Source organism: Oncorhynchus keta, chromosome 28 (genome assembly GCF_023373465.1).
Source record: "Oncorhynchus keta strain PuntledgeMale-10-30-2019 chromosome 28, Oket_V2, whole genome shotgun sequence".
Lineage (NCBI taxonomy): Eukaryota > Metazoa > Chordata > Actinopteri > Salmoniformes > Salmonidae > Oncorhynchus > Oncorhynchus keta.
The window spans coordinates 8933745-8961364 of NC_068448.1; the positions used below are offsets into that span (position 1 = coordinate 8933745).

At 44.1% G+C, this 27620-nt stretch overlaps 1 protein-coding gene and 1 long non-coding RNA gene across 8 annotated transcripts in view; one reads left to right on the plus strand and one right to left on the minus strand.

Annotated features, from left to right (window-relative positions):
- LOC118360454 (copine-8-like) overlaps window positions 1–27620 on the plus strand; it is a 228852-nt gene that overhangs the window by 168562 nt on the left and 32670 nt on the right. For all 3 annotated transcript variants that reach the window (XM_052484728.1, XM_052484726.1, XM_052484727.1), the window contains 4 exons: window positions 5941–5982; window positions 6384–6459; window positions 13489–13542; window positions 16430–16491. In XM_052484728.1, coding sequence (XP_052340688.1) covers window positions 5941–5982; window positions 6384–6459; window positions 13489–13542; window positions 16430–16491 — 234 coding nt within the window. The remainder of the gene's footprint in view (window positions 1–5940; window positions 5983–6383; window positions 6460–13488; window positions 13543–16429; window positions 16492–27620) is intronic.
- Window positions 2266–3669, minus strand: LOC127913164 (uncharacterized). Of its 5 annotated transcripts, none has more exons than XR_008084945.1 (4): window positions 3521–3669; window positions 2974–3333; window positions 2668–2827; window positions 2266–2347 (listed from the first exon to the last, which is right to left on the minus strand). It is a non-coding gene; the product is annotated as an uncharacterized LOC127913164 (long non-coding RNA). The 5 variants fall into 5 exon arrangements; XR_008084946.1 differs by lacking the exon at window positions 2266–2347 and adding an exon at window positions 2382–2427; XR_008084942.1 differs by lacking the exon at window positions 2266–2347 and adding an exon at window positions 2466–2547.

A 27620-nucleotide genomic window follows, 5' to 3' on the forward strand; every position in this document is an offset into this window, starting at 1 on the left:
GCTTTAAGCCCCAGCTGTTAGAGCAGCTCACAGATTACTGCACCTGTACACAGCCCACCTATAATTTAGCCCAAACAACTACCTCTTCCCCTACTGTATTTATTTATTTTGCTCCTTTGCACCCCATTATTTGTATTTCTGCTTTGCACATTCTTCCACTGCAAATCTACCACTCCAGTGTTTTACTTGCTATATTGTATTTACTTTGCTACCATGGCCTTTTTTTTTGCCTTTACCCCCCTTATCTCGCCCCATTTACTCACATCGTATATAGACTTATTTTTCCATTCCGTTTCATCATTGCATCTGTTAGAACCCTCTGCCCTTGTTCTTTTATTCTTTTCATTGGCTGTATGCGATTGTGATGCATGAAATGGGTTTTTCTGATCTTTCTGAACCAGTCATGTTATCCCATCTCCAACAGATGTTCTTAGTCATGTTTGTCTCACGTCAGCCACCTGTAACAGCGAGTAAAATACCGCTCAGGTTTTCCCGTCAGACTTTCACTACGCATATTAATTACAATGGAAATGTTGTGAGTTTTTAAGATCTCAGTTAGATAGAGATGCCATAGATAGAGATTGTATGATGTGGTCACCGTGTTGTAACGTTATCGGGTTGTTTTTCTGTTTCATCATTGACATAGAAGGGAAACGAGATTAAATTGACTTTGACAGGTGCATCAGTACGGAATCATCAGAGGAGCTGGTCTATTGTCAAAATACATCAGTTCCTTCTCGTGTCTGTCAATCAAAAGTTTAGGACAGGGGTTCTCTCCCTCTCTCCATGTGTTTAAGGCAGTATACATTACAGCAGGGATAGCAGGGTAGAACTGTAGCAGTGTGTTTCCCCCCTCCTTGTTTGGGAGATGATAGCTGATTGACATGGCCTTGGGGTGGGGGACCAATGTGATCTGTGTCTGAGTGATGTGGAGGAGAGGCTATGTCTGTCTGACCTCTCTCTCTCAGCCTGCTTCCTCCAACTTATTTTGGGAACTATAATTATCATGATGTGTTCCCCCTTAGGGGGTTGTTGTCTACCTTTGGCAGGCAGGTGGAGAGAAACACCCCAAAAAGTTTGAGAAACTCTTTCTGTCTTAAATTAACTTAACTTAACTCCTCGGATACTCCTCTTCCATCTGCACTCACAAATTCAGTTTCTATTAAATGTAAAATCAATTAAACGTTACATTCATCAGTGGGTCTTTATGTGCGTAGCTCCACTTCATTTAAACGTCACATTCATGGTGATTACAGAAGGCTGTTTCAGACTTATTCCCTTTATTTTCTTATTATTTTCAAAGAATGTAATTAGTGTGCATTCACTCAAAAAAAAACCATGAAATTCTCTTGATAGGATCATTTATTTTTCTATTTGTTTCTATCCCCCCTTAAATGCTCTTCTGAAACATTTTCCATGTCCGTTCACTCAAACATTCATCTCAAGGGTGTTATGTGAACCTCTCTGGCTATGATTGATTTAATTATCAGTGTTGCTTAATGCGTACTGAGGTTTAAATGGCCTGTCTCACTGATGTGGAAACCAAACACACAGTCAGACTTTTAATAGTCCAGCTCTCAGGCATCTTAAAGGGACAATTTGGGATTGATTGGTACAGTCGTTCCTCAATTAAAAGTTTTGAGATTATGCCGCGGCACTTAGAGGTTATTTGTGGTTTATTACGGTACCCTGCATCACTGCTTCATTGCTCCAGACCACCACAAGGGGGAGTTAGAGCACTGATTACACTTTTGGGTCCCAAGGCGCTAATGTGTCTCTAACTGACAATGAATGGGCGACATAAACGAAATCGAAACTGATAATTGTGCACGACATCAAAATTGAATTTCAATAAACTGAATTATGAGGATGAAGACGGTGATTGAATTTCAATGAACTGAATGATGAGGATGAAGAAGGTGATTGAATTTAGAACAATAGTGTAAGAATTGGTTTTCCTCTGTCCTGCACGCGCACACCCAGAAAAATACACATGTTTTTTTGTTACTACTCATCAGTATTACTTACTAAAACTGTTGTTACACTAAGGTTTTTATTGTAAGAGAAAGTAAAAATGTTCAATTATATTCCATGATATTCTTAAGATACGTGTGTTGACTGAATATTAGCAGGAAGTGATGTCTGCTAAATAATCAAGTTGAAGACTCAGTCATATAGCCTCGGAACCTACATAAAGCTGAGTGACTCAGTCATATAGCCTCGGAACCTACATAAAGCTGAGTGACTCAGTCATATAGCCTCAGCACCTACATAAAGCTGAGTGACTCAGTCATATAGCCTCAGCACCTACATAAAGCTGAGTGACTCAGTCATATAGCCTCGGCACCTACATAAAGCTGAGTGACTCAGTCATATAGCCTCGGAACCTACATAAAGCTGAGTGACTCAGTCATATAGCCTCGGCACCTACATAAAGCTGAGTGACTCAGTCATATAGCCTCGGAACCTACATAAAGCTGAGTGACTCAGTCATATAGCCTCGGCACCTACATAAAGCTGAGTGACTCAGTCATATAGCCTCGGCACCTACATAAAGCTGAGTGACTCAGTCATATAGCCTCGGCACCTACATAAAGCTGAGACTGACTCATAAAGCTGAGTGACAGTCATATAGCCTCGGCACCTACATAAAGCTAGCCTCGGCACCTACATAAAGCTGAGTGACTCAGTCATATAGCCTCGGCACCTACATAAAGCTGAGTGACTCAGTCATATAGCCTCGGCACCTACATAAAGCTGAGTGACTCAGTCATATAGCCTCGGCACCTACATAAAGCTGAGTGACTCAGTCATATAGCCTCGGCACCTACATAAAGCTGAGTGACAGTCCTACATAAAGCTGAGTGACTCAGTCATATAGCCTCATAAAGCTGCACCTACATAAAGCTGAGTGACTCAGTCATATAGCCTCGGCACCTAAAGCTGAGTGACTCAGTCATATAGCCTCGGCACCTACATAAAGCTGAGTGACTCAGTCATATAGCCTCGGCACCTACATAAAGCTGAGTGACTCAGTCATATAGCCTCGGCACCTACATAAAGCTGAGTGACTCAGTCATATAGCCTCGGCACCTACATAAAGCTGAGTGACTCAGTCATATAGCCTCGGCACCTACATAAAGCTGAGTGACTCAGTCATATAGCCTCGGCACCTACATAAAGCTGAGTGACTCAGTCATATAGCCTCAGCACCTACATAAAGCTGAGTGACTCAGTCATATAGCCTCGGCACCTACATAAAGCTGAGTGACTCAGTCATATAGCCTCGGCACCTACATAAAGCTGAGTGACTCAGTCATATAGCCTCGGCACCTACATAAAGCTGAGTGACTCAGTCATATAGCCTCAGCACCTACATAAAGCTGAGTGACTCAGCCTCATATAGCCTCAGTCATATAGCCTCGGCACCTACATAAAGCTGAGTGACTCAGTCATATAGCCTCAGGCACCTACATAAAGCTGAGTGACTCAGTCATAAAGCTGAGTGAGCCCTCGGCACCTACATAAAGCTGAGTGACTCAGTCATATAGCCTCGGCACCTACATAAAGCTGAGTGACTCAGTCATATAGCCTCGGCACCTACATAAAGCTGAGTGACTCAGTCATATAGCCTCGGCACCTACATAAAGCTGAGTGACTCAGTCATATAGCCTCACACTACATAAAGCTGAGTGACTCAGTCATATAGCCTCGGCACCTACATAAAGCTGAGTGACTCAGTCATATAGCCTCGGCACTCATAAAGCTGAGTGACTCAGTCATATAGCCTACATAATAAAGCTGAGTGACTCAGTCATACATAGCTGAGTGACTCAGTCATATAGCCTCGCACCTACATAAAGCTGAGTGACTCAGTCATATAGCCTCGGCACCTACATAAAGCTGAGTGACTCAGTCATATAGCCTCGGCACCTGACTCAGTCATATAGCTCGGCACCTACATAAAGCTGAGTGACTCAGTCATATAGCCTCGGCACCTACATAAAGCTGAGTGACTCAGTCATATAGCCTCGGCACCTAGTGACAGTCAAACCTACATAAAGCTGAGTGACTCAGTCATATAGCCTCGGCACCTACATAAAGCTGAGTGACTCAGTCATATAGCCTCATACATAAAGCTGAGTGACTCAGTCATATAGCCTCGGCACCTACATAAAGCTGAGTGACTCAGTCATATAGCCTCGGCACCTACATAAAGCTGAGTGACTCAGTCATATAGCTACCTACATAAAGCTGAGTGACTCAGTCATATAGCCTCGGCACCTACATAAAGCTGAGTGACTCAGTCATATAGCCTCAGCACCTACATAAAGCTGAGTGACTCAGTCATATAGCCTCGGCACCTACATAAAGCTGAGTGACTCAGTCATATAGCCTCGGCACCTACATAAAGCTGAGAGACTCACTCATTCATGGCTTTGGGTCAAAATAAATAAGTACCACCATTCTTTCTGATAGTCATTTATAAAGACATTTTATGGTTATCCTGACCTGGATGCAATGTATTATAGTCTCTAAAAGGAAAAATATTACCACTGTCCCTTGCGCATGTCAAGACAGCGCTGCTCTGAGACAAGCATGGGGACTGGTCTTGGTAAATCAATGAGATTTTTATTTTCACTGAATCTCCATTTGGGTATTGGTTAGACTACAATTAGGGTGTGAAAATGTTAAGATTATTTTGCTCTTACTGTAGTACTGTAACCTACTCCCGACAGGTCACGTTGTACAGCGCCATTATGGGCTATTGTACAGCGCCATTAAGACAATAGATACCTTGTGAAAGGAAGGAAGAACCACTGTACATCCAATTTTGGAGTGTTTAATGACTGATATATTAGACTATTGATTACTAAAGAATATAACTTATAAAATGCCTCATGAGCTTAGTTCAGCTGTTTTACTCCATCACAACCAAAAATATGTTGTCTCTCGCCACATCCCTCAACTGTTTATCAAACAAACAGCCACATTGTTTGATTCCCCGATTGGCCAATTCATTTCGAAAGACTCCAGTCATTCTAATGACGCTTTCTGACACACACACTAACCCATACACACTAACCCATACACACTAACCCATACACACACACTCACTAACACACTCACACTAACCAATACACACATACTAACACTCTCACTAACATACTCACACTAACCAATACACACATACTAACACTCTCACTAACATACTCACACTAACCAATACACACATACTAACACACTCACTAACACACACACACTAACCAATACACACTAAAACGCTCACTAACACACTCACTAACACACACACACGAATCGACTCACTAACACACACACTAACACACAGTCACTAACACACACACTAACACACTAACCCATACACACTAACACACACACTAACACACTAACACACTCACTAAAACACTCACTAACACACACTCACTAACACACTAACACACACACTAACACACTCACTAACACACTAACACACTAACACGCATACTAACACACTCACTAACACACACACACCAACACACCAACACACACTAACACACATACTAACACACTCACTAACACACCAACACACACACCAACACACACACTAACACATACACACTCACTAACACACATACTAACACACTCACTAACACACTCACTAACACACATACTAACACACTCACTAACACACCAACACACACACCAACACACACACACTAACACATACACACTCACTAACACACATACTAACACATTCACTAACACACTCACTACAACACATACTAACACACTAACACATACACACTAACACATTCACTAACACACTCACTAACACACACACACACTAACACACACACACTAACACACTCACTAACACACACACACTAACACACCAACACACACACCTTCCTCATCTCTGGGTGTGTTTTTGTTTTTCAGGACGATCAAGGCAGAGGTGTACGACTGGGACAGAGATGGCAGGTTAGGAGACTACACAGCCAGAATAATGTTTCCTTCAGATTATGTTCCAGGCGGGGAACGATTTATACATGCATGCTACAGTATGACGTGTGTTATGGTCCTCGTTATGTTTTACAAGATTAAGCACTTTCTCAACCCTCAACCTAAAAGCCTTCATACTCATACTCCCTATCTTTAATTATGTCAACTGCCAACTCAATACACCATGAAGACAACCTCTTAGCATCAGCTACCCGGAACCTCATTCCTATTCACACGATGATAGTGGTGAAAACCATCATTTACTGTGATATACTGCTATATGTTTCAGCAGCTTCATTCCTATACTATTGAGACATTTTACACAATACATCCCATTATATAATGGCTATTTAGTTGTTGTTGTTTATTTTACCTTCCAGCCATGACTTCATCGGTGAATTCACCACCAGCTACCGAGACCTGTCCCGAGGCCAGAGCCAGTTTAATGTGTACGAGGTGAGTGGAGATGGAGGGAGCACTCATCCTATTGTGTTCACACTAAAAACGTTATGTCTCCCACGGGCATACACTTTTAAAAAAACAGACCGCAGGTCCTTGTAGGCTGGAAGTAGAAAATAAACACAAGCTTGTCCAGTCAGGAGATGTACAGTACGTTACTACAATATTAGCATTAGCGCTAGTGTCTACTCAGCCTTATTTCTCATATTAGCATAACTTCCCCCTTGTGCCCACAGAGTTTGGCTATGGTAATAGCCTACTTGGACAGCATAGTGGATGAGAATTAGAAGGAGATGGAAAGATACAGTGCGGGGCTAGAGGGCCAGACCTTGATTAGACTTCTCCCTGCATGGATATTAGGCCTACTCCCTGGCCCCCTGTGTCTGCGTCCCAAACAGCACCATGTTACCAATGCAGTGCACTACTTTTATTGGCCCAGGTCAAAAGTAGCATCTTATTGTAGCCAATAAGGGGTGCCATTTGGGACACAGCCAGGGACTACACTGAAGTGGATAAAATAACGTTAGTCCCTGGCCCAGTTTCTGACTGGTCCCGTACGTTAGCAACTCAATTAAGTCATGGACCTGGCTTCAGGGGTGCAGGGGTATAAGGCTGTAGTCTATGTGCAGGGGCATAAGGCCGTAGTCGATGTGCAGGGGTATAAGGCTGTAGTCGATGTGCAGGGGTATAAGGCTGTAGTCTATGTGCAGGGGTATAAGGCTGTAGTCGGTGTGCAGGGGTATAAGGCTGTAGTCTATGTGCAGGGGTATAAGGCTGTAGTCGGTGTGCAGGGGTATAAGGCTGTAGTCTATGTGCAGGGGTATAAGGCTGTAGTCGGTGTGCAGGGGTATAAGGCTGTAGTCGGTGTGCAGGGGTATAAGGCTGTAGTCTATGTGCAGGGGTATAAGGCTGTAGTCTATGTGCAGGGGTATAAGGCTGTAGTCGGTGTGCAGGGGTATAAGGCTGTATAAGGCTGTAGTCTATGTGTGGCTGTAGTCAGGGGGGTATAAGGCTGTAGTCGGTGTGCAGGGGTATAAGGCTGTAGTCTATGTGCAGGGGTATAAGGCTGTAGTCTATGTGCAGGGGTATAAGGCTGTAGTCGGTGTGCAGGGGTATAAGGCTGTAGTCGGTGTGCAGGGGTATAAGGCTGTAGTCGGTGTGCAGGGGTATAAGGCTGTAGTCGATGTGCAGGGGTATAATGTAATTGAGGTAGATACACTATGTGCATTCGGCAAGTATTCAGACTCTTTTACTTTTTCCATATTTTGTTAGCCTTACCCCCCCTCCCCACCAATCTACAGACAATACCCCATAATGACAAAGCAAAAAAAAGGGTTTTCAAAATGTTTGATTATTATATTTTTTTAACACTGAAATATCACATGTACATAATCAATCAATCAAATCAGCCGATGTCGCAAAGTGCTATACAGAAACCCAGCCTAAAACCCCAAACACCAAGAAATGCAGATGTAGAAGCACGGTGGCTCGGAAAAACTCCCTAGAAAGGCCAGAACCTAGGAAGAAACCTAGAGAAAAACCAGGCTATGAGGGGTGGCCAGTCCTCTTCTGGCTGTGCCAGGTGGAGATTATAACAGAACATGGACAAAATGTTCAAATGTTCATAGATGACCAGCAGGGTCAGATAATAATAATCACAGTGGTTGTAGAGGGTGCAACAGGTCAGAACCTCAGGAGTAAATATCCGTTGACTTTTCCTAGCTGATCATTTAGGGTATCTTTACCGCACCTGTGTAACGGCGTTCTTCGTTTGTAGAAAGAGAGTCGGACCGAAATGCAGCGTGGTGGTTACTCATGACTTAAATGAAAAAAGTGACACATGAAAATAACTATACAAATACAAAACAACAAACGGAACGTGAAACCTAATTACAGCCTATCTGGTGAAACTACACAGAGACAGGAACAATCACCCACGAAATACAAAGCGAAACTCAGGCTACCTAAATACGGTTCCCAATCAGAGACAACGAGAATCACCTGACTCTGATTGAGAACCACCTCAGGCAGCCAAGCCTATACAACACCCCTAATCAGCCGCGATCCCAAATACTACAAACCCCAATACGAAAATACAATAACATAAACCCATGTCACACCTTGGTCTGACCAAATAATATAACGAAAACACAAAATACAATGACCAAGGCGTGACAACCTGCTGTCTCTAGAGAGTTGAAAACAGCAGGTCTGGGACAGGTAGCACGTCCGGTGAACAGGTCAGGGTTCCATAGCTGCAGGCAGAACAGTTGGAACTGGAGCAGCAGCACGACCAGGTGGACTGGGAACAGCAAGGAGTCATCAGACCAGGTAGTCCTGAGGCGTGGTCCAAGGGCTCAGGTCCTCTGAGAGAGAAAGAGAGAGAGAAAAAGAGAGATAGAATTAGAGAGAGCATACTTAAATTCACACAAGACACCGGAAAAGACAGGAGAAATACTCCAGATATAACAGACTGACCTGAGCCCCCGACACATGAACGAGAGAGTATTCAGAAATATTCAGAACCTTCACTCAGTACTTTGTTGAAGCACCTCTCGCAGGGATTTCAACCTCGAGTCTTCTTGGTTATTTTTATTTTCTATTTTTTTATTTTTTAGCTTTATTTAACTAGGCAAGTCAGTTAAGAACAAATTCTTATTTTCAATGACGGCCTAGGAACAGTGGGTTAACTGCCTGTTCAGGGGCAGAAAGACAGATTTGTACCTTGTCAGCTCGGGCGTTTGAACTTGCAACCTTCCGGTTACTAGTCCAATGCTCTAACCACGCTACAAGCTTGGCATGTCTACATTTGGGGAGTTTCTCCCATTCTTCTCCGCAGATCCTCCACAGATCCAGCTATTTTCAGGTCTCTCCAGAGATGTTAGATCGAGTTCAAGTCCGGGCTCTGACTGGGCAACTCATCGACATTCAGAGACTTGTCCCGAAGCCACTCTTGCGTTGTCTTGGCTGTGTGCTTAGTCGTTGTTCTGCTGGAAGGCGAACCTTCGCCCCAGTCTGAGGTCCTGAGCACTCTGGAGCAGGTTTTCATCAAGGGTCTCTCTATACTTTGCTCCATTCATCTTTCCCTTGATCCTGACTAGTCTCCCAGACCCTGCATCTTAAAATAATCCCCACAACATGATGCTGCCACCACCATGCTTCACCGTAGGGATGGTGCCAGGTTTCTTCCAGACGTGACGCTTGGCATTCAGGCCAAAGAGTTCAATCTTGGTTTTGTTGGATGTCTAAAAACCTGTTTTTGCTTTGTCATGGTGGGGTATTGTGATGTCATGATGGGGTATTGTGTGTAGATAGTTGAGAAATGTGTTTTATTTAACAAAATGTGGAAAAAGTCAAGGGGTCTGAATACTTTCCAAAGGAACTGTAAACAAAAGTATGTGGACACCTCTTAAATTAGTGGATTTAGCTAATTCAGCCCCAACCATTGCTGACAAGTGTGTAAAATCAAGCACACAGCTATGCAATCTCCATAGACAAATATTGGCAGTAGAACGGCCTTACTGAAGAGTTCAGTGACAAGATGTCAGTTTGTAAAATGTCTGCCCTGCTAGAGCTGCCCCGGTCAACTGTAAGTGCTGGTATTGTTATGTGGAAGCGTCTCAGAGCAACACCGGTTCAGCTGCAAAGTGGTAGGCCACACAATCTCACAGAACGGGGCCACCAAGTGCTGAAGCTTGTAAAAATTGTCTGTCCTCAGTTGCAACACTCACTACTGAGTTCCAGACTGCGTCTGGAAGCAACATCAACACATTAACTGTTCATCTGGAGCTTAATGAAATGGGTTTCCATGGCCAGGCAGCCGCACACAAGCCTAAGATCACTATGCGCAATGCCAAGCATTGGCTGGAGAGGTGTAAAGCTAGCTGCCATTGGACTCTGGAACAGTGGAAATGCGTTCTCTGGAGTGATGAATCATGCTTCAACATCTAGCAGTCCGACAGACTAATCTGGGTTTGGCGGATGCCAGGAGAACTCTACCTACCCAAATGCAGAGTGCCAACTGTAAAGGTGGAGGAGAAATAATGGTTTGCGCTGTTTTTCATGGTCGGGGCTAGGCCCCTTAGTTCCATTGGGAAATTTCCCAAGGGAAATCTTAAAGCTACAGCATACAATGATATTGTAGTCGATTTCGTGCTTCCAACTTTGTGGCAACAGTTTGGGGAAGGCCCTTTCCTGTTTCAGAATGACAATCCCCGGGTGCACATGGCAACGTCCACACAGAAATGGTTTGTCGAGATTGTTGTGGAAGACCTCAACCCCATCGAACACCTTTGGGATGAATTGGAACGCTGACTGCGAGCCAGGCCTAATTGCCCAATATCTGTGCCCGTCCTAACTAATGCTCTTGTGGCTTCATGGAGCATGTCCCCTGCAGCAATGTTCCAAAATCTAGTGGAAAGTCTTCCCAGAAGAGCGGAGGCTGTTATAGCAGCAACATGGGGACTAACTCCATTTTAATGCCTATGATTTTGGAATGAGATGTTCGACGAGCAGGTGGTCATGTAGTGTATGTACATATAGGTAGGGGTAAAATGACTAGGCAGCAAGATAAGTTACTAACAGTAACAGCAGTGTATGTGATGAGTCAAAATAATTAGTGCAAAAAGGGTAAATGCAGATAGTCCGGGTAGCCATTTGGTTAAGTATTGTGGGTAGACTTGGTCAGAACCGCTTGCTATGCGGTAGCAAAGAGGACAGTCTGAATTCTTTGCGAATTAGTTGGGCCTTCCTCTGTATAGAGGTCCTCGATGGCAGGGAGCTCGGCTGATATACTGGACCATACTCACTACCCCTTGTAGCGCCTTGCGGTCAGATGCCAAGCAGTTGCTATACCAAGCAGTGATGCAGCCATTCAAGATGGTGCCGCTGTTGAACTTTCTGAGGATCTGAGGGCCAAATCTTTTCAGCCTCCTGAGGGGGAAGAGGCGTTGTTGTGCCTTCTTCATGACTGTGTTGGTGTGTGTGGACCTTGTTTATCCCTTAGTGACGTGGAACTTGAAGCTCTCGACCTGCTCCACTACAGCCCCGTCGATGGAGATGTGGGAGTGCTTGGCCATCCGTTTCCTGTAGTGCACGATCAGCTACTTTGTATTGCTGATGTTGAGGGAGAGGTTGTTGTCCTGGCACCACACTGCCAGGTCACTGACCTCCTCCCTATATGCTGTCTCATCGTCGTCGGTGATCAGGCCTACCACCGTTGTGTCATCAGCAAATTTAATGATGGTGTTGAAGTCGTGCCCAGCCACGCAGTCATGGGTGAACAGGGAGGACAGAAGGGGACTAAGCACGCACCCCTGAGGGGCTCCTGTGTTGAGGGTCAGCGTGGCGGATGTGTTGTTGCATACCCTCACCACCTGGGGGTGGTCTGTCAGGAAGTCCAGGATACAGTTGCAGAGGGATGTGTTCAGTCCCAGGGTCCTGAGCTTAGTGATGAGCATGGAGGGCACTATGGTGTTGAATGCTGAGCTGTAGTCAATGAACAGCATTCTCGCGTAGGTGTTCCTTTTGTCCATGTGGGAAAGGACAGTGTGGAGTGCAATAGAGATTACATAATCTGTGGATCTTTTGGGGCGGTAGGCAAATTGGAGTAGGTCCAGAGTGTCTGGGATGATGGTGCTGATGTGAGCCATTTCATGGTCATTTAGACAGGTTACCTTAGCATTCTTGGGCACAGGAACTATGGTGTACTGCTTGAAACATGTAGGTATTACAGATTGGGTCAGGGAAAGGTTGAAAATGTCAGTGAAGACACTTGCCAGCTGGTCACTCGCATGAGTACATGTGCTGGTAATCCTTCTGGCCCAGCGGGCTAATTAATTTTGACCTGTTTAAAGGTCTTACTCACATCGGCTGCGAAGAGCATGATCACACAGTCTTCCGGAACAGCTGGTGCTCTCATGCATGGTTCAGTGTTGCTTGCCTCGAAGCGAACATAGAAGGCATATAGCTCATCTGGTAGGCTGGCGTCACTGGGCTGTTTGCGGCTGGGTTTACCTTTGTAATCCGTGATAGTTTGTAAGCCCTGCCACATCTGACAAGCATCAGAGCCGGTGTAGTAGGATTCAATCTTAGCCCTGTATTGATGGTTTGCCTGTTTGGTGGCTCATAGGAGGTCTTAGAGGGATTTCTTATAAGTGTCTGAAAGAGTATCCTGCTCCTTGAAAACGGCAGCTCGAGCCTTTAGCTCAGTGTAGATTTTGTCACTAACCCATGGCTTCTGGTTGGGATATTTATGTACGGTTATCGTGGGGATGAAAATGATGGTGGAGACATTCTGTACAAAAAAAATGGCTGCTATCCACTGTAGCACCATATGTGTGTGTATGTGTGTATATGTGTTTGTTTTTGTGTGTGTGTGTGTGTGTGTTTATGTGTGTACATGTGTGTTTGTGTGTGTACGTGTGTTACTGCATGCATACGCTGTGTATTTGTATGTGTGTGTGTATGTGTGTGTTTGTTTGTGTACGTTTGTGTGCGTGTGTGTGTGTTTGTGTATCCTGTAGAATGAGCTCTAGGGTTAGATGTTTCATTACAACCTTGATAATTTTACTACCAGTTCCTGCATTCATACACGTTTTCCTGTGGCCTCTAGCCCTGAATACGCTCCACCTGAACCTGTGTGTGTGTGTGTGTGTGTGTGTGTGTGTGTGTGTGTGTGTGTGTGTGTGTGTGTGTGTGTGTGTGTGTGTGTGTGTGTGTGTGTGTGTGTGTGTGTGTGTGTGTGTGTGCTTGCGCGCGTGCCTTTGTGTACTAAAACGTTTATATTGGCATGTGCTGTTCCGAAATACAAACCACGGTGGATTGTATTCCATAGTTATGAGGCGTGGATACACATGCACGTAAAACACAATGGAAAGACTGGAATAATCTATATTGGGCATATACTGTACCACACCACTTCACGCCTTATTGCTTAACTGGCCCATGGGAATGAAGACATTTGACAGGGTTTTTATGTTGACAAATCTATGATATCAAGCTCGTATTGTGGTTGTTGAATCCTAGGTGGTGAATGCCAAGAAGAAGATCAAGAAGAAGAGATACATCAATTCTGGGACGGTGAGTCTGTCAAAAAGGTTCAAATATAGAACATCGCTTCCTTCCTGGTGCAACCGTATATTCCTTCCCAGTCTGTTTGTTGTTGTGTTCATAAATTAGTTTGTGGTTAGTGGATTGCAATAAAAAAAAGAGTGGTTGTCTCTTCTGAATGCATTCCTGGATACTTAACAAGATACTGTACTTTAGATGCTTTTTGTTTCGTTATAGTTTAGAGTCTAGAGACAATTAACAAATACCACTGTACCACTAGAGATGAAAGAAGTTGTAACGACCTCAAACAAAGTGAACCGGTCAGAGTACTCTGTCCTCTGTTGTCCTACCAGTCAGTTATCATTATTGTTGTCCTATCAGTCAGTTATCAGTCTGTTGTCCTACCAGTCAGTTATCATTCTGTTGTCCTACCAGTCAGTTATCATTCTGTTGTCCTATCGGCCAGTTATCATTCTTGTTGTCCTATCAGTCAGTTATCATTCTGTTGTCCTATCAGTCAGTTATCATTCTGTTGTCCTATCAGTCAGTTATCAGTCTGTTGTCCTATCGGTCTGTTAACAGTCAGTTATCAGTCTGTTGTCCTATCGGTCTGTTAACAGTCAGTTATCAGTCTGTTGTCCTGTCGGTCTGTTGTAATATCAGTCAGTTATTAGTCTGTTGTCCTGTCAGTCAGTTATCAGTCTGTTGTCCTATCTGTCAGTTATCAGTCAGTTATCATTCTGTTGTCCTATCAGCCAGTTATCATTCTTGTTGTCCTATCAGTCACTTATCATTCTGTTGTCCTATCAGCCAGTTATCATTCTGTTGTCCTATCAGTCAGTTATCAGCCTGTTGTCCTATCAGTCAGTTATCAGTCTGTTGTCCTATCGGTCTGTTAACAGTCAGTTATTAGTCTGTTGTCCTGTCAGTCAGTTATCAGTATGTTGTCCTATCAGTCAGTTATCAGTCTGTTGTCCTATCTGTCAGTTATCAGTCAGTTATCAGTATGTTGTCCTATCAGTCAGTTATCAGTCAGTTATCAGTCCGTTGTCCTGTCAGTCAGTTATCATTCTGTTGTCCTATCAGTCAGTTATCATTCTGTTGTCCTATCAGTCAGTTATCAGTCTGTTGTCCTATCGGTCTGTTAACAGTCAGTTATCAGTCTGTTGTCCTATCAGTCTGTTAACAGTCAGTTATCAGTATGTTGTCCTATCAGTCAGTTATCAGTCTGTTGTCCTGTCGGTCTGTTGTAATATCAGTCAGTTATTAGTCTGTTGTCCTGTCAGTCAGTTATCAGTCTGTTGTCCTATCTGTCAATTATCAGTCAGTTATCATTCTGTTGTCCTATCAGCCAGTTATCATTCTTGTTGTCCTATCAGTCAGTTATCATTATGTTGTCCTATCAGTCAGTTATCATTCTGTTGTCCTATCAGTCAGTTATCAGTCTGTTGTCCTATCGGTCTGTTAACAGTCAGTTATCAGTCTGTTGTCCTATCGGTCAGTTATCAGTCTGTTGTCCTATCAGTCAGTTATCAGTCTGTTGTCCTGTCGGTCTGTTGTAATATCAGTCAGTTATTAGTCTGTTGTCCTGTCAGTCAGTTATCAGTATGTTGTCCTATCAGTCAGTTATCAGTCTGTTGTCCTATCTGTCAGTTATCAGTCAGTTATCAGTATGTTGTCCTATCAGTCAGTTATCAGTCAGTTATCAGTCTGTTGTCCTGTCAGTCAGTTATCAGTCAGTTATCAGTCTGGTGTCCTATCAGTCAGTTATCAGTCAGTTATCAGTCTGGTGTCCTATCTGTCAGTTATCAGTATGTTGTCCTATCAGTCAGTTATCAGTCGGTTGTCCTATCAGTCAGTTATCAGTCTGTTGTCCTATCTGTCAGTTATCAGTCAGTTATCAGTCTGTTGTCCTGTCAGTCAGTTATCAGTATGTTGTCCTGTCAGTCAGTTATCAGTATGTTGTCCTATCAGTCAGTTATCAGTCTGTTGTCCTATCCATCAGTTATCAGTCTGGTGTCCTATCAGTCAGTTATCAGTCTGTTGTCCTATCCATCAGTTATCAGTCTGTTGTCCTATCCATCAGTTATCAGTCTGGTGTCCTATCAGTCAGTTATCAGTCTGTTGTCCTATCAGTCAGTTATCAGTCTGTTGTCCTATCAGTCAGTTATCAGTCTGTTGTCCTATCCATCAGTTATCAGTCTGTTGTCCTATCCATCAGTTATCAGTCTGGTGTCCTATCAGTCAGTTATCAGTCTGTTGTCCTTTCAGTCCGTTATCAGTCTGTTGTCCTATCCATCAGTTATCAGTCTGTTGTCCTATCAGTGACTGAGTGGCTGCCATACCGAGTCAGTGACTGATATTTAGGAGGAAGTCAGTGCATTGTTATTATTGCCTGGGCCCAAACACACAAACACACACACACACACACTTTGGCATGCTGAGCTTCAATACGATGACGGTGACTAGATAATTAAAATCAGAGAGGGAGACATCCATCATGTCGCTCTCATCACACCTCAGTGAGATGGATCTGTGTGTGTGTGTGTTAGTGTGGTAGTGTGTGTATGTGTGTGCGTGCGTGCGTGTGTGCGTGCGCGTGCGTGTGTGTGTGATTGAGATGGATCAATGTTCTAATACTAATATGCCGCTCTGATGTCAAACAAACTCATGATGAATCCCTCTTGGGAAGCGGGTTGGTGCGTGCTGGTTGGTTAACCCGGGGGGGCCTGGAGGCAGGGGGCTAACGGTTAATGTGTTTAAATTGGTAATTGGTAAATTGTGATTGTTTTGATTACTGATGTGGTGAGTAATTATGATTCAATTGGAAAATACATTGCATTTGTGACTTTGTGTTGATTACCTAAGTGTTGAATATACATGTTTGGTAACGGCTTTGAATATTCTCTCTACCCAGGTGACCATGCTGTCGTTCGCAGTGGAGTCAGAACACACATTCCTCGACTACATTAAAGGAGGGTGAGCTGGTTCAGAATTTTACATTACAGTATTTCAATATACAGAAACAATGACAACTTTTAAAACTAGCCCCTAAAGTCTCTGCTCTTGATGTTGCGTGTGAAAACGGCTATCCTGCAGCTGAAGAGCAGAGGTCAAGACAACGTCCGCTGTAGCCCAATCTGAGAGTTGATCGATCTTATCGCTTCATGTTTACATTTGATTTATAGAAATACCTGTTGAATACTTTAGTGAGCAAAGATGAGATTTGTCCTTTTATCTAGACACAACCATGTGACCAGGTCCAATTGACAGTCAGGCAGGGTTATTGAATGATAAAAGGGTCAAGAAAACGACACGTTTATATGACCCTAGATGAAAAAGACACGTTTATATGACCCTAGATGAAAAAGACACGTTTATATGACCCTAGATGAAAAAGACACGTTTATATGACCCTAGATGAAGCCTACTACCATTTTCAGGATGTATTTTTTTGGTTGCGTCTCAACTGGCTACCCTAACTAATACCTATGTAGCGCCACGGGTCAAAAGTGTCTCTCCGACTGTTCTGTTGGGGCTGTAGACAGGTTTCAGCTTGTCCTCTGAGGTCTCTTGACAGTTACATGACAACACTGTTAAGATCTGCCTGTCAGACAACACCATATTCACTTTATAGCGCACTACACCCTATGAGGCCTGGTCAAAAGTAGTGCATTACATCCTGTGGGTCCTGGTCAAAAGTAGTGCACTACATAGGGAATAGGGTGCCATTTGGGAAGCGAAACAACTGTAATGCTTGCTCTGCCTTATTACAGTCTACCTGTTATTGTTACCACCAGTCTACCTGTTATTATTACCACCAGTCTACCTGTTATTATTACCACCAGTCTACCTGCTATTATTAACACCAGTCTACCTGTTATTATTACCACCAGTCTACCTGCTATTATTAACACCAGTCTACCTGTTATTATTACCACCAGTCTACCTGCTATTATTAACACCAGTCTACCTGTTATTATTACCACCAGTCTACCTGCTATTATTACCACCAGTCTACCTGCTATTATTACCACCAGTCTACCTGTTATTATTACCACCAGTCTACCTGCTATTACAGTCTACCTGTTATTATTACCACCAGTCTACCTGTTATTATTACCACCAGTCTACCTGTTATTATTACCACCAGTCTACCTGTTATTACTACCACCAGTCTACCTGCTATTATTACCACCGGTCTACCTGTTATTATTACCTCCAGTCTCCCTGTTATTATTACCACCAGTCTATCTGCTATTATTACCACCAGTCGACCTGCTATTACAGTCTATCTGCTGTTATTACCACCAGTCTACCTGCTATTATTTCCACCAGTCTACCTGCTATTACAGTCTATAATATATAATATAATACCTGTTATTACAGTCTACCTGCTGTTATTTCCACCAGTCTACCTGCTGTTATTACCACCAGTCTACCTGCTATTATTTCCACCAGTCTACCTGCTATTACAGTCTACCTGCTGTTATTACCAGCAGTCTACCTGCTATTACAGTCTACCTGCTATTATTACCATCAGTCTCCACCAGTCTACCTGCTGTTATTTCCACCAGTCTACCTGTTATTACAGTATACCTGCTGCTATTACCACCAGTCTACCTGTTATTACAGTCTACCTGCTGTTATTTCCACCAGTCTACCTGTTATTACAGTCTACCTGCTGTTATTTCCACCAGTCTACCTGTTATTACAGTCTACCTGCTGTTATTACCACCAGTCTACCTGTTATTACAGTCTACCTGCTGTTATTTCCACCAGTCTACCTGTTATTACAGTCTACCTGCTGTTATTCCCACCAGTCTACATGTTATTACAGTCTACCGGCTGTTATTACCACCAATCTACCTGTTATTACAGTCTACCTGCTGTTATTTCCACCAGTCTACCTGCTGTTATTTCCACCAGTCTACCTGCTGTTATTTCCACCAGTCTACCTGTTATTACAGTCTACCTGCTGTTATTTCCACCAGTCTACCTGTTATTACAGTCTACCTGCTGTTATTTCCACCAGTCTACCTGTTATTACAGTCTACCTGCTGTTATTTCCACCAGTCTACCTGTTATTACAGTCTACCAGCTGTTATTACCACCAATCTACCTGTTATTACAGTCTACCTGCTGTTATTTCCACCAGTCTACCTGCTGTTATTTCCACCAGTCTACCTGCTGTTATTTCCACCAGTCTACTTGTTATTACCGTCTACCTGCTGTTATTTCCACCAGTCTACTTGTTATTACAGTCTACCTGCTGTTATTTCCACCAGTCTACCTGTTATTACAGTCTACCTGCTGTTATTTCCACCAGTCTACCTGTTATTACAGTCTACCTGCTGTTATTTTCACCAGTCTACCTGCTATTACAGTCTACCTGCTGTTATTACCACCGGTCTACCTGTTATTATAGTCTACCTGCTGTTATTTTCACCAGTCTACCTGCTATTACAGTCTACCCGCTGTTATTTTCACCAGTCTACCTGCTATTACAGTCTACCTGCTGTTATTACCACCAGTCTACCTGCTATTACAGTCTACCTGCTGTTATTACCACCAGTCTACCTGCTATTGCAGTCTACCTGCTGTTATTGCTCTGCATAATAGCCCTGTAGCTGTCCTAGTTTCAGCCATGTAACTGTCCTCGTTTCATCCCTGTGGCTGTCCTGGTTTCATCCCTGTGGCTGTCCTGGTTTCATCCCTGAAACTGTCCTGGTTTCAAATCTGTAACTCTCCTGGTTTCAGCCCTGTAGCTGTCCTGGTTTCATCCCTGAAACAGTCCTGGTTTCAGCCATGTAGCTGTCCTGGTTTCATCCCTGAAACTGTTCTGGTTTCAAATCTGTAACTCTCCTGGTTTTATCCCTGTAGCTGTCCTGGTTTCATCCCTGTAACAGTCCTGGTTTCAGCCCTGTAACTCTCCTGGTTTCAGCCCTGTAACTGTCCTGGTTTCATCCCTGAAACAGTCCTGGTTTCAGCCATGTAGCAGTCCTGGTTTCAGCCCTGTAACAGTCCTGGTTTCAGCCATGTAACTGTCCTCGTTTCATCCCTGTGGCTGTCCTGGTTTCAGCCCTGTAACTGTCCTGGTTTCATCCCTGAAACTGTCCTGGTTTCAAATCTGTAACTCTCCTGGTTTTATCCCTGTAGCTGTCCTGGTTTCATCCCTGTAACAGTCCTGGTTTCAGCCCTGTAACTCTCCTGGTTTCAGCCCTGTAACTGTCCTGGTTTCATCCCTGAAACAGTCCTGGTTTCAGCCCTGTAGCTGTCCTGGTTTTATCCCTGTAGCAGTCCTGGTTTCAGCCCTGTAACTGTCCTGGTTTCATCCCTGTAACAGTCCTGGTTTTATCCCTGTAGCTGTCCTGGTTCCAGCCCTGTAGCTGTCCTGGTTTCAGCCCTGTAGCTGTCCTGGTTTCATCCCTGAAACAGTCCTGGTTTCAGCCATGTAGCTGTCCTTGTTTCGGCCTTTTAGCTGTTCTGATTTTAGCCATGCAACTGTCCTGATTTCAGCCCTGTAGCTGTCCTGGTTTTAGTCCTGTAGCTGTCCTGGTTTCAGCCCTGTAACTGCCCTGGTTTCAGCCCTGTAACTGTCCTGGTTTCAGCCCTGTAACTGCCCTGGTTTCAGCCCTATAACAGTCCTGGTTTCAGCCATGTAACAGTCCTGGTTTCAGCCCTGTAACAGTCCTGGTTTCAGCCCTGTAACAGTCCTGGTTTCAGCCCTGTAACTGTCCTGGTTTCAGCCCTGTAACTCTCCTGGTTTCAGCCCTGTAACAGTCCTGGTTTCAGCCCTGTAACAGTCCTGGTTTCAGCCCTGTAGCTGTCCTGGTTTCAGCCCTGTAACAGTCCTGGTTTCAGCCCTGTAACAGTCCTGGTTTCAGCCCTGTAACTGTCCTGGTTTCAGCCCTGTAACTCTCCTGGTTTCAGCCCTGTAACTGTCCTGGTTTCAGCCCTGTAACAGTCCTGGTTTCAGCCCTGTAGCAGTCCTGGTTTCAGCCCTGTAACTGTCCTGGTTTCAGCCCTGTAGCTGTCCTGGTTTCAGCCCTGTAACTGCCCTGGTTTCAGCCCTGTAACAGTCCTGGTTTCAGCCCTGTAGCTGTCCTGGTTTCAGCCCTGTAGCTGTCCTGGTTTCAGCCCTGTAGCTGTCCTGGTTTCAGCCCTGTAACAGTCCTGGTTTCAGCCCTGTAGCTGTCCTGGTTTCAGCCCTGTAACAGTCCTGGTTTCAGCCCTGTAACTGTCCTGGTTTCAGCCCTGTAACTGTCCTGGTTTCAGCCCTGTAACTGTCCTGGTTTCAGCCCTGTAACTGTCCTGGTTTCAGACCTGTAACAGTCCTGGTTTCAGCCCTGTAACTGTCCTGGTTTCAGCCCTGTAACAGTCCTGGTTTCAGCCCTGTAACTGTCCTGGTTTCAGCCATGTAGCAGTCCTGGTTTCAGCCCTGTACCAGTCCTGGTTTCAGCCCTGTAGCTGTCCTGGTTTCAGCCCTGTAACTGTCCTGGTTTCAGCCCTGTAAATGTCCTGGTTTCAGCCCTGTAACAGTCCTGTTTTCAACCCTGTAGCTATTTTCGTTTCAGCCCTATAGTTGTCCCTGTGCTTCAGTGTCAGTTTGCTGTGTCTGTTCAACCGTGTCCTAGATCTGTCAATGCCTCTCATGGCCTCTCTCTGTCCCACTCACCCACCCATCAACCCACACAGACAGGAAGGCCGGTTATCTTGCACCACTGAATCCCAACTCAACCCTTACACCCTACCCTCTTGAGACTTGTGAAGAGCTGAGAGGATTAGACAGGTGTCCCATTGGTTACGCCTGTACAGTCTCATATGTATGGAATCACCCCAGCACTATGGGGGGAAAGCTGCAAGAGGTCCCATTGGTTACGCCTGTACAGTCTCATATGTATGGAATCACCCCAGCACTATGGGGGGAAAGCTGCAAGAGGTCCCATTGCAGCGACATGACGTACCACTTCAGACTCCTAACCCAGCAGTTTCATGGAAACTACGAATTGACATGGCCATGGGAATCTAGATGTGCACAGGTGCCTAGGGGCTATGGGGTTAGGGGTCGATTTGTGATTCAGGCCATCTCTGCTGACCACCGTCTTCTAAGCCTCTGCTATCACTCAGTGTCCTGTGTTCAGTATCCTGTGTTCAGTGTCCTCTCCTTACTTGAATGAGTGAGTGTCCCCAGGAAAGGACTCCCCACTCACGTACTAATAGGCAAACGAAAGGACATCGACTTTGGTCAATGTGGTATGATGAATGGGCTCTTTGGGGATAAGAGGTGATTTCTCTTTTCCGGGGACACAGAGCCATTATGATAGATCTGAGTTGAATAGGGTTTTCATTAATGTTGAAGTGATATTTGGAATAGAATAGGTCATGAAGGGAAAAAAAGATGGATCATATTTTCATTACCCTTTTATTGAATGTTTCTTTTTCAATAAAATCTTGAATGAGACGGCCTGTAGGAATGGATCCTTTAAGACTTCTTCTATTGTATTTCAGTCCCTTGTTCATGTTTAATAGACTGAGCCAAATATAGCCTGTATAAAGCGAGAGAAATTTGATATTGCACTTTTTCCATGGGTAATATTTTTAATTTTGTCCTGGTTTTAAAATGTCAGTGGAAGGGAGTGGAAGTCAAACTTTGTTGAATGAGATGGGTTTGGGCGGTGACCAGATTTTCATATCATCATACCATCCTTCTCATCCCCGGGATTTACGATAATACCGGCATAGCACAAAAGGGGGTGCTAAAAACACAAGAAAAGCCCATTGGGCCTCTATTACTAGAATGCTAACAACATTTGCACAAGCCAATAGCGAAATCAAATAGATGCCGTTAGCTAATGCTAACAAGCTAAAACGAATATAACTCATTGCAAAGACAGGCAAATCCAGCTCATAGTTATACAAGCATAGCTAGTAGCTACCATTTCAGTGAGTGTGAACATTTACAAGTGCAAGTGAACGAGAGAAATTGTGCAAATGAACAAAATTGTGATGCATGATTTTCTGAAGGAACAGCAGCATGTGCCCACAGAGCTTGAGGGGAAAGAGGAGAATAAAAATGCTAGTAGGAAGCACAAGGATTTTATTTTACAGATCTCATCCAGAGCTGTTTGACTTCTGGCAGAAAGCCATTAAGATATTTGATGGCAAGCATTTAATAATGAATTGCATACATTTTGTAGTGGATTTGCATACAAGTGTAACTTCATCACCTCATGTACGCCGTACAACAAACTCCCTGATAGAACTACAACGCTACGGACTCACCAGCCGATAGAACTACAACGCTACGGACTCACCAGCTGATAGAACTACAACGCTACGGACTCACCAGCTGATAGAACTACAACGCTACGGACTCACCAGCTGATTGAACTACAACGCTACGGACTCACCAGCTGATAGAACTACAACGCTACGGACTCACCAGCTGATAGAACTACAACGCTACGGACTCACCAGCTGATGGAACTACAACGCTACGGACTCACCAGCTGATAGAACTACAACACTATGGACTCACCAGCTGATAGAACTACAACGCTACGGACTCACCAGCTGATAGAACTACAACGCTACGGACTCACCAGCTGATGGAACTACAACGCTACGGACTCACCAGCTGATAGAACTACAACGCTACGGACTCACCAGCTGATAGAACTACAACGCTACGGACTCACCAGCTGATTGAACTACAACGCTACGGACTCACCAGCTGATGGAACTACAACGCTACGGACTCACCAGCTGATAGAACTACAACGCTACGGACTCACCAGCTGATGGAACTACAACACTACGGACTCACCAGCTGATAGAACTACAACGCTACGGACTCACCAGCTGATAGAACTACAACGCTACGGACTCACCAGCTGATAGAACTACAACGCTACGGACTCACCAGCTGATGGAACTACAACGCTACGGACTCACCAGCTGATAGAACTAAAACTCTACGGACTCACCAGCTGATAGAACTACAACGCTACGGACTCACCAACCGATAGAACTACAACACTACGGACTCACCAGCTGATAGAACTACAACGCTACGGACTCACCAGCTGATAGAACTACAACGCTACGGACTCACCAGCAGATAGAACTACAACTCTACGGACTCACCAGCTGATAGAACTACAACTCTACGGACTCACCAGCAGATAGAACTACAACTCTACGGACTCACCAGCTGATAGAACTACAACGCTACGGACTCACCAGCTGATAGAACTACAACGCTACGGACTCACCAGCTGATAGAACTACAACGCTACGGACTCACCAGCTGATAGAACTACAACGCTACGGACTCACCAGCTGATAGAACTACAACGCTACGGACTCACCAGCTGATAGAACTACAACGCTACGGACTCACCAGCTGATAGAACTACAACACTATGGACTCACCAGCTGATAGAACTACAACGCTATGGACTCACCAGCTGATAGAACTACAACACTACGGACTCACCAGCTGATAGAACTACAACTCTACGGACTCACCAGCAGATAGAATTACAACGCTACGGACTCACCAGCTGATAGAACTACAACGCTACGGACTCACCAGCTGATAGAAATACAACACTATGGACTCACCAGCTGATAGAACTACAACACTATGGACTCACCAGCTCCCACCGTCTCCCGTTGTGTTCTATTTGGGTTCCTGTGGCTCCCTGTAGTTGCATTAGCATGAAAAGACCACCTTTGTTCCTATGTACAGTGCATTTGTAAAAGAGATTTTCAGACCCCTTGACATTCCAACATTTTGTTACGACACAGCCTTATTGTGAAATTGATTAAATAAACAAACATTTTCATCAATCTACACAAAATACCACATGATGACAGAGTGAAAATAGGTTTTTGAGACTCTAAATTGAGCTCAGGTGCATCCTGTTTCCATTGATCATCCTTCAGATGTTTCTACAACAAGATTGGAGTCCACCCGTGGTAAATTCAATTGATTTGGCATCATTTTTGAAAGGCACACACCTGTCTATATAAGGTCCCACAGTTGACAGTGCATGTCAGAGCATCAACCATGCATCGAGGTCGAAGAAATTGTCCGTAGTGCTCAGAGACAGGATTGTGTCAAGGTTACAGATCTGAGGAAGTGTACCAAAACATTTCTGCAGTATTGAAGGTCCCCAAGAACACAGTGGCCTCCATCATTCTTAAATGGAAGAAGTTTGGAACCACCAAGACTCTTCCTAGAGCTGGCCAAACTGAGTAATTTGGGAAGAAGGGGCTTGGTCAGGGAGGGGACCAATAACCCCATGGTCACTGACAGAGCTCCAGAGTTCCTCTGTGGGGATGGGAGAACCTTCCAGAAGGACAATCATCTCTGCAGCATTGCACCAATTAGGCCTTCATTGTAGTGGCCAGACGGAATTCACTCCTCAGGAAAGGGCACATGAAAGCCTGCTTGGAGTTTGCCAAAAGGCACCTAAAAGACTCAGACCATGAGAAACAAGATTTTCTGGTCTGATGAAACCAAGATTGAACCCTTTAGCCTGAATGCCAAGCGTCACGTCAGCAGGAAACCTGGCACCATCCCTATCATGGTGGTGGCAGCATCATGATGTGGGGATGTTTTTCAGCGGCAGGAACTGGTAGACTAGTCAGGATCAATGGATAGATGAACGGAGAAAAGTGCAGAGAGATCCTTGACGAAAACCTGGTCCAGAGCGCTCAGGACCTCAGACTGGAGCGAAGGTTCACCTTCCAACAGGACAATGAACCTAAGCACACAGCCAAGACAAACCAGGAGTGACTTCGGGACAAGTCTCTGAATGTCCTTGAGTGGCCCAGCCAGAGCCTGGACTTGAACCCAATCAAACATCTCTGGAGAGACCTGAAAATAGCTGTGCAGCGACGCTCCCCATCCAACCTGACAGAGCATGAGAGGATCTGCGGAGAAGAATGGGAGAAACTCCCCAAATACAGGTGTGCCAAGCTTTTAGCGTTATACCCAAGAAGACTCGAGGCTGTAATCGTTGCCCAAAGGTTCTTCAACAAAGTACTGAGTAAAGGGTCTGAATACTAGTGTAAATGTGATATTTCAGTTGTATTGTTTTTGATAAATTAGCAAAAATGTCAAAAAAATTGGGGTTGATGAGAGGTTAAAAAAACGAATTCATCAATTTTAAAATATATAAGGTTGTAACGTAACAAAATGTGGAAATAGTCATGGGGTCTGAATACTTTCCTAATGCACTACAAACTGACACTAATGTAGCCTACAAACTGACACAAATAGCACCAGCATTTCAGTTCTATTAAAGTGTATGACATTGCTGTGGTTGTTGGCGTCCAGGGTTTTTTGGTATAACAGTAAACTATGTTGGCATACAGTTGAAAGCATCAATCTGAATTTCTAGAATCTCACACTGATAGGAAACCATTTTTATGAAGCGAGGCACTAATATTTGAAGATGAAAACAATAAATTGCCTAGATGAAATGGGTGAGGAATGAAAAATACAACCATCGACCGTCAGAGAATATAACCAATCTGAGGAAGGAGTTGTGTATGAAATGACACGTCCAGCTTGGCTAGAGGATATACTGTATTGATGATTTGGGAGGCCCTAGTGAATTAAACCCATGTAATTCCACCATTATTTTATGTGAACGTTATCCACTTCTGAGCTAACCAATGGGAATACTTTAAACTGTGTTCCATGGGAAAGGATTGTCATGGGAAGGAATTATCATGGGAAAGCATTATCATGGGAAAGCATTGCCACAGTTCCCTCTGTCTGTCTGTTAGTTGGGAAACCAGAGCTCTAACTAACTCAATCCAGAGTAACAAGCTATAGTCAGATGCTTCCTGCAGTAGGATAGGACCAGGGACTAGAAAGAGATGATATCTGCAGTATGATATGACTAGGGACTATGAAGAGATGCTATCTGCAGTATGATATGATTAGGGACTAGAAAGAGATGCTATCTGCAGTATGATATGACTAGGGACTAGGAAGAGATGCTTCCTGCAGTGTGATATGACTAGAGACTAGGAAGAAATGCTACCTGCAGTATGATATGACTAGGGACTAGGAAGAAATGCTTCCTGCAGTATGATATGACTAGGGACTAGGAAGAGATGCTTCCTGCAGTATGATATGACTAGGGACTAGGAAGAGATGCTTCCTGCAGTGTGATATGACTAGAGACTAGGAAGAAATGCTACCTGCAGTATGATATGACTAGGGACTAGGAAGAAATGCTTCCTGCAGTATGATATGACTAGGGAGTAGGGTTGGGATGCTTCCTGCTGTATGATATGATTAGGGACTAGGAAGAGATGCTATCTACAGTATGATATGACTAGGGACTATGAAGAGATGCTTCCCGCAGTATGATATGACTAGGGACTAGGAAGAGATGCTATCTACAGTATGATATGACTAGCGACTATGAAGAGATGCTATCTACAGTATGATATGACTAGGGACTATGAAGAGATGCTATCTACAGTATGATATGACTAGGGACTAGGAAGAGATGCTATCTACAGTATGATATGACTAGGGACTATGAAGAGATGCTATCTACAGTATGATATGACTAGGGACTATGAAGAGATGCTATCTACAGTATGATATGACTAGGGACTAGGAAGAGATGCTATCTACAATATGATATGACTAGGGACTATGAAGAGATGCTATCTACAGTATGATATGACTAGGGACTATGAAGAGATGCTATCTACAGTATGATATGACTAGGGACTATGAAGAGATGCTTCCCGCAGTATGATATGACTAGGGACTAGGAAGAAATGCTACCTGTAGTATGATAAGATGTGGGACTATGAAGAGATGCTATCTGCAGTATGATATGACTAGGGACTAGGAAGAGATGCTTCCTGCAGTATGATATGACTAGGGACTAGGGTTGGGATGCTTCCTGCAGTATGATATGACTAGGGACTAGGAAGAGATGCTATCCTGCAGTATGATATGACTAGGGACTAGGAAGAGATGCTATCTACAGTATGATATTACTAGGGACTAGGAAGAGATGCTTCCTGCAGTATGATATGACTAGGGACTAGGGTTGGGATGC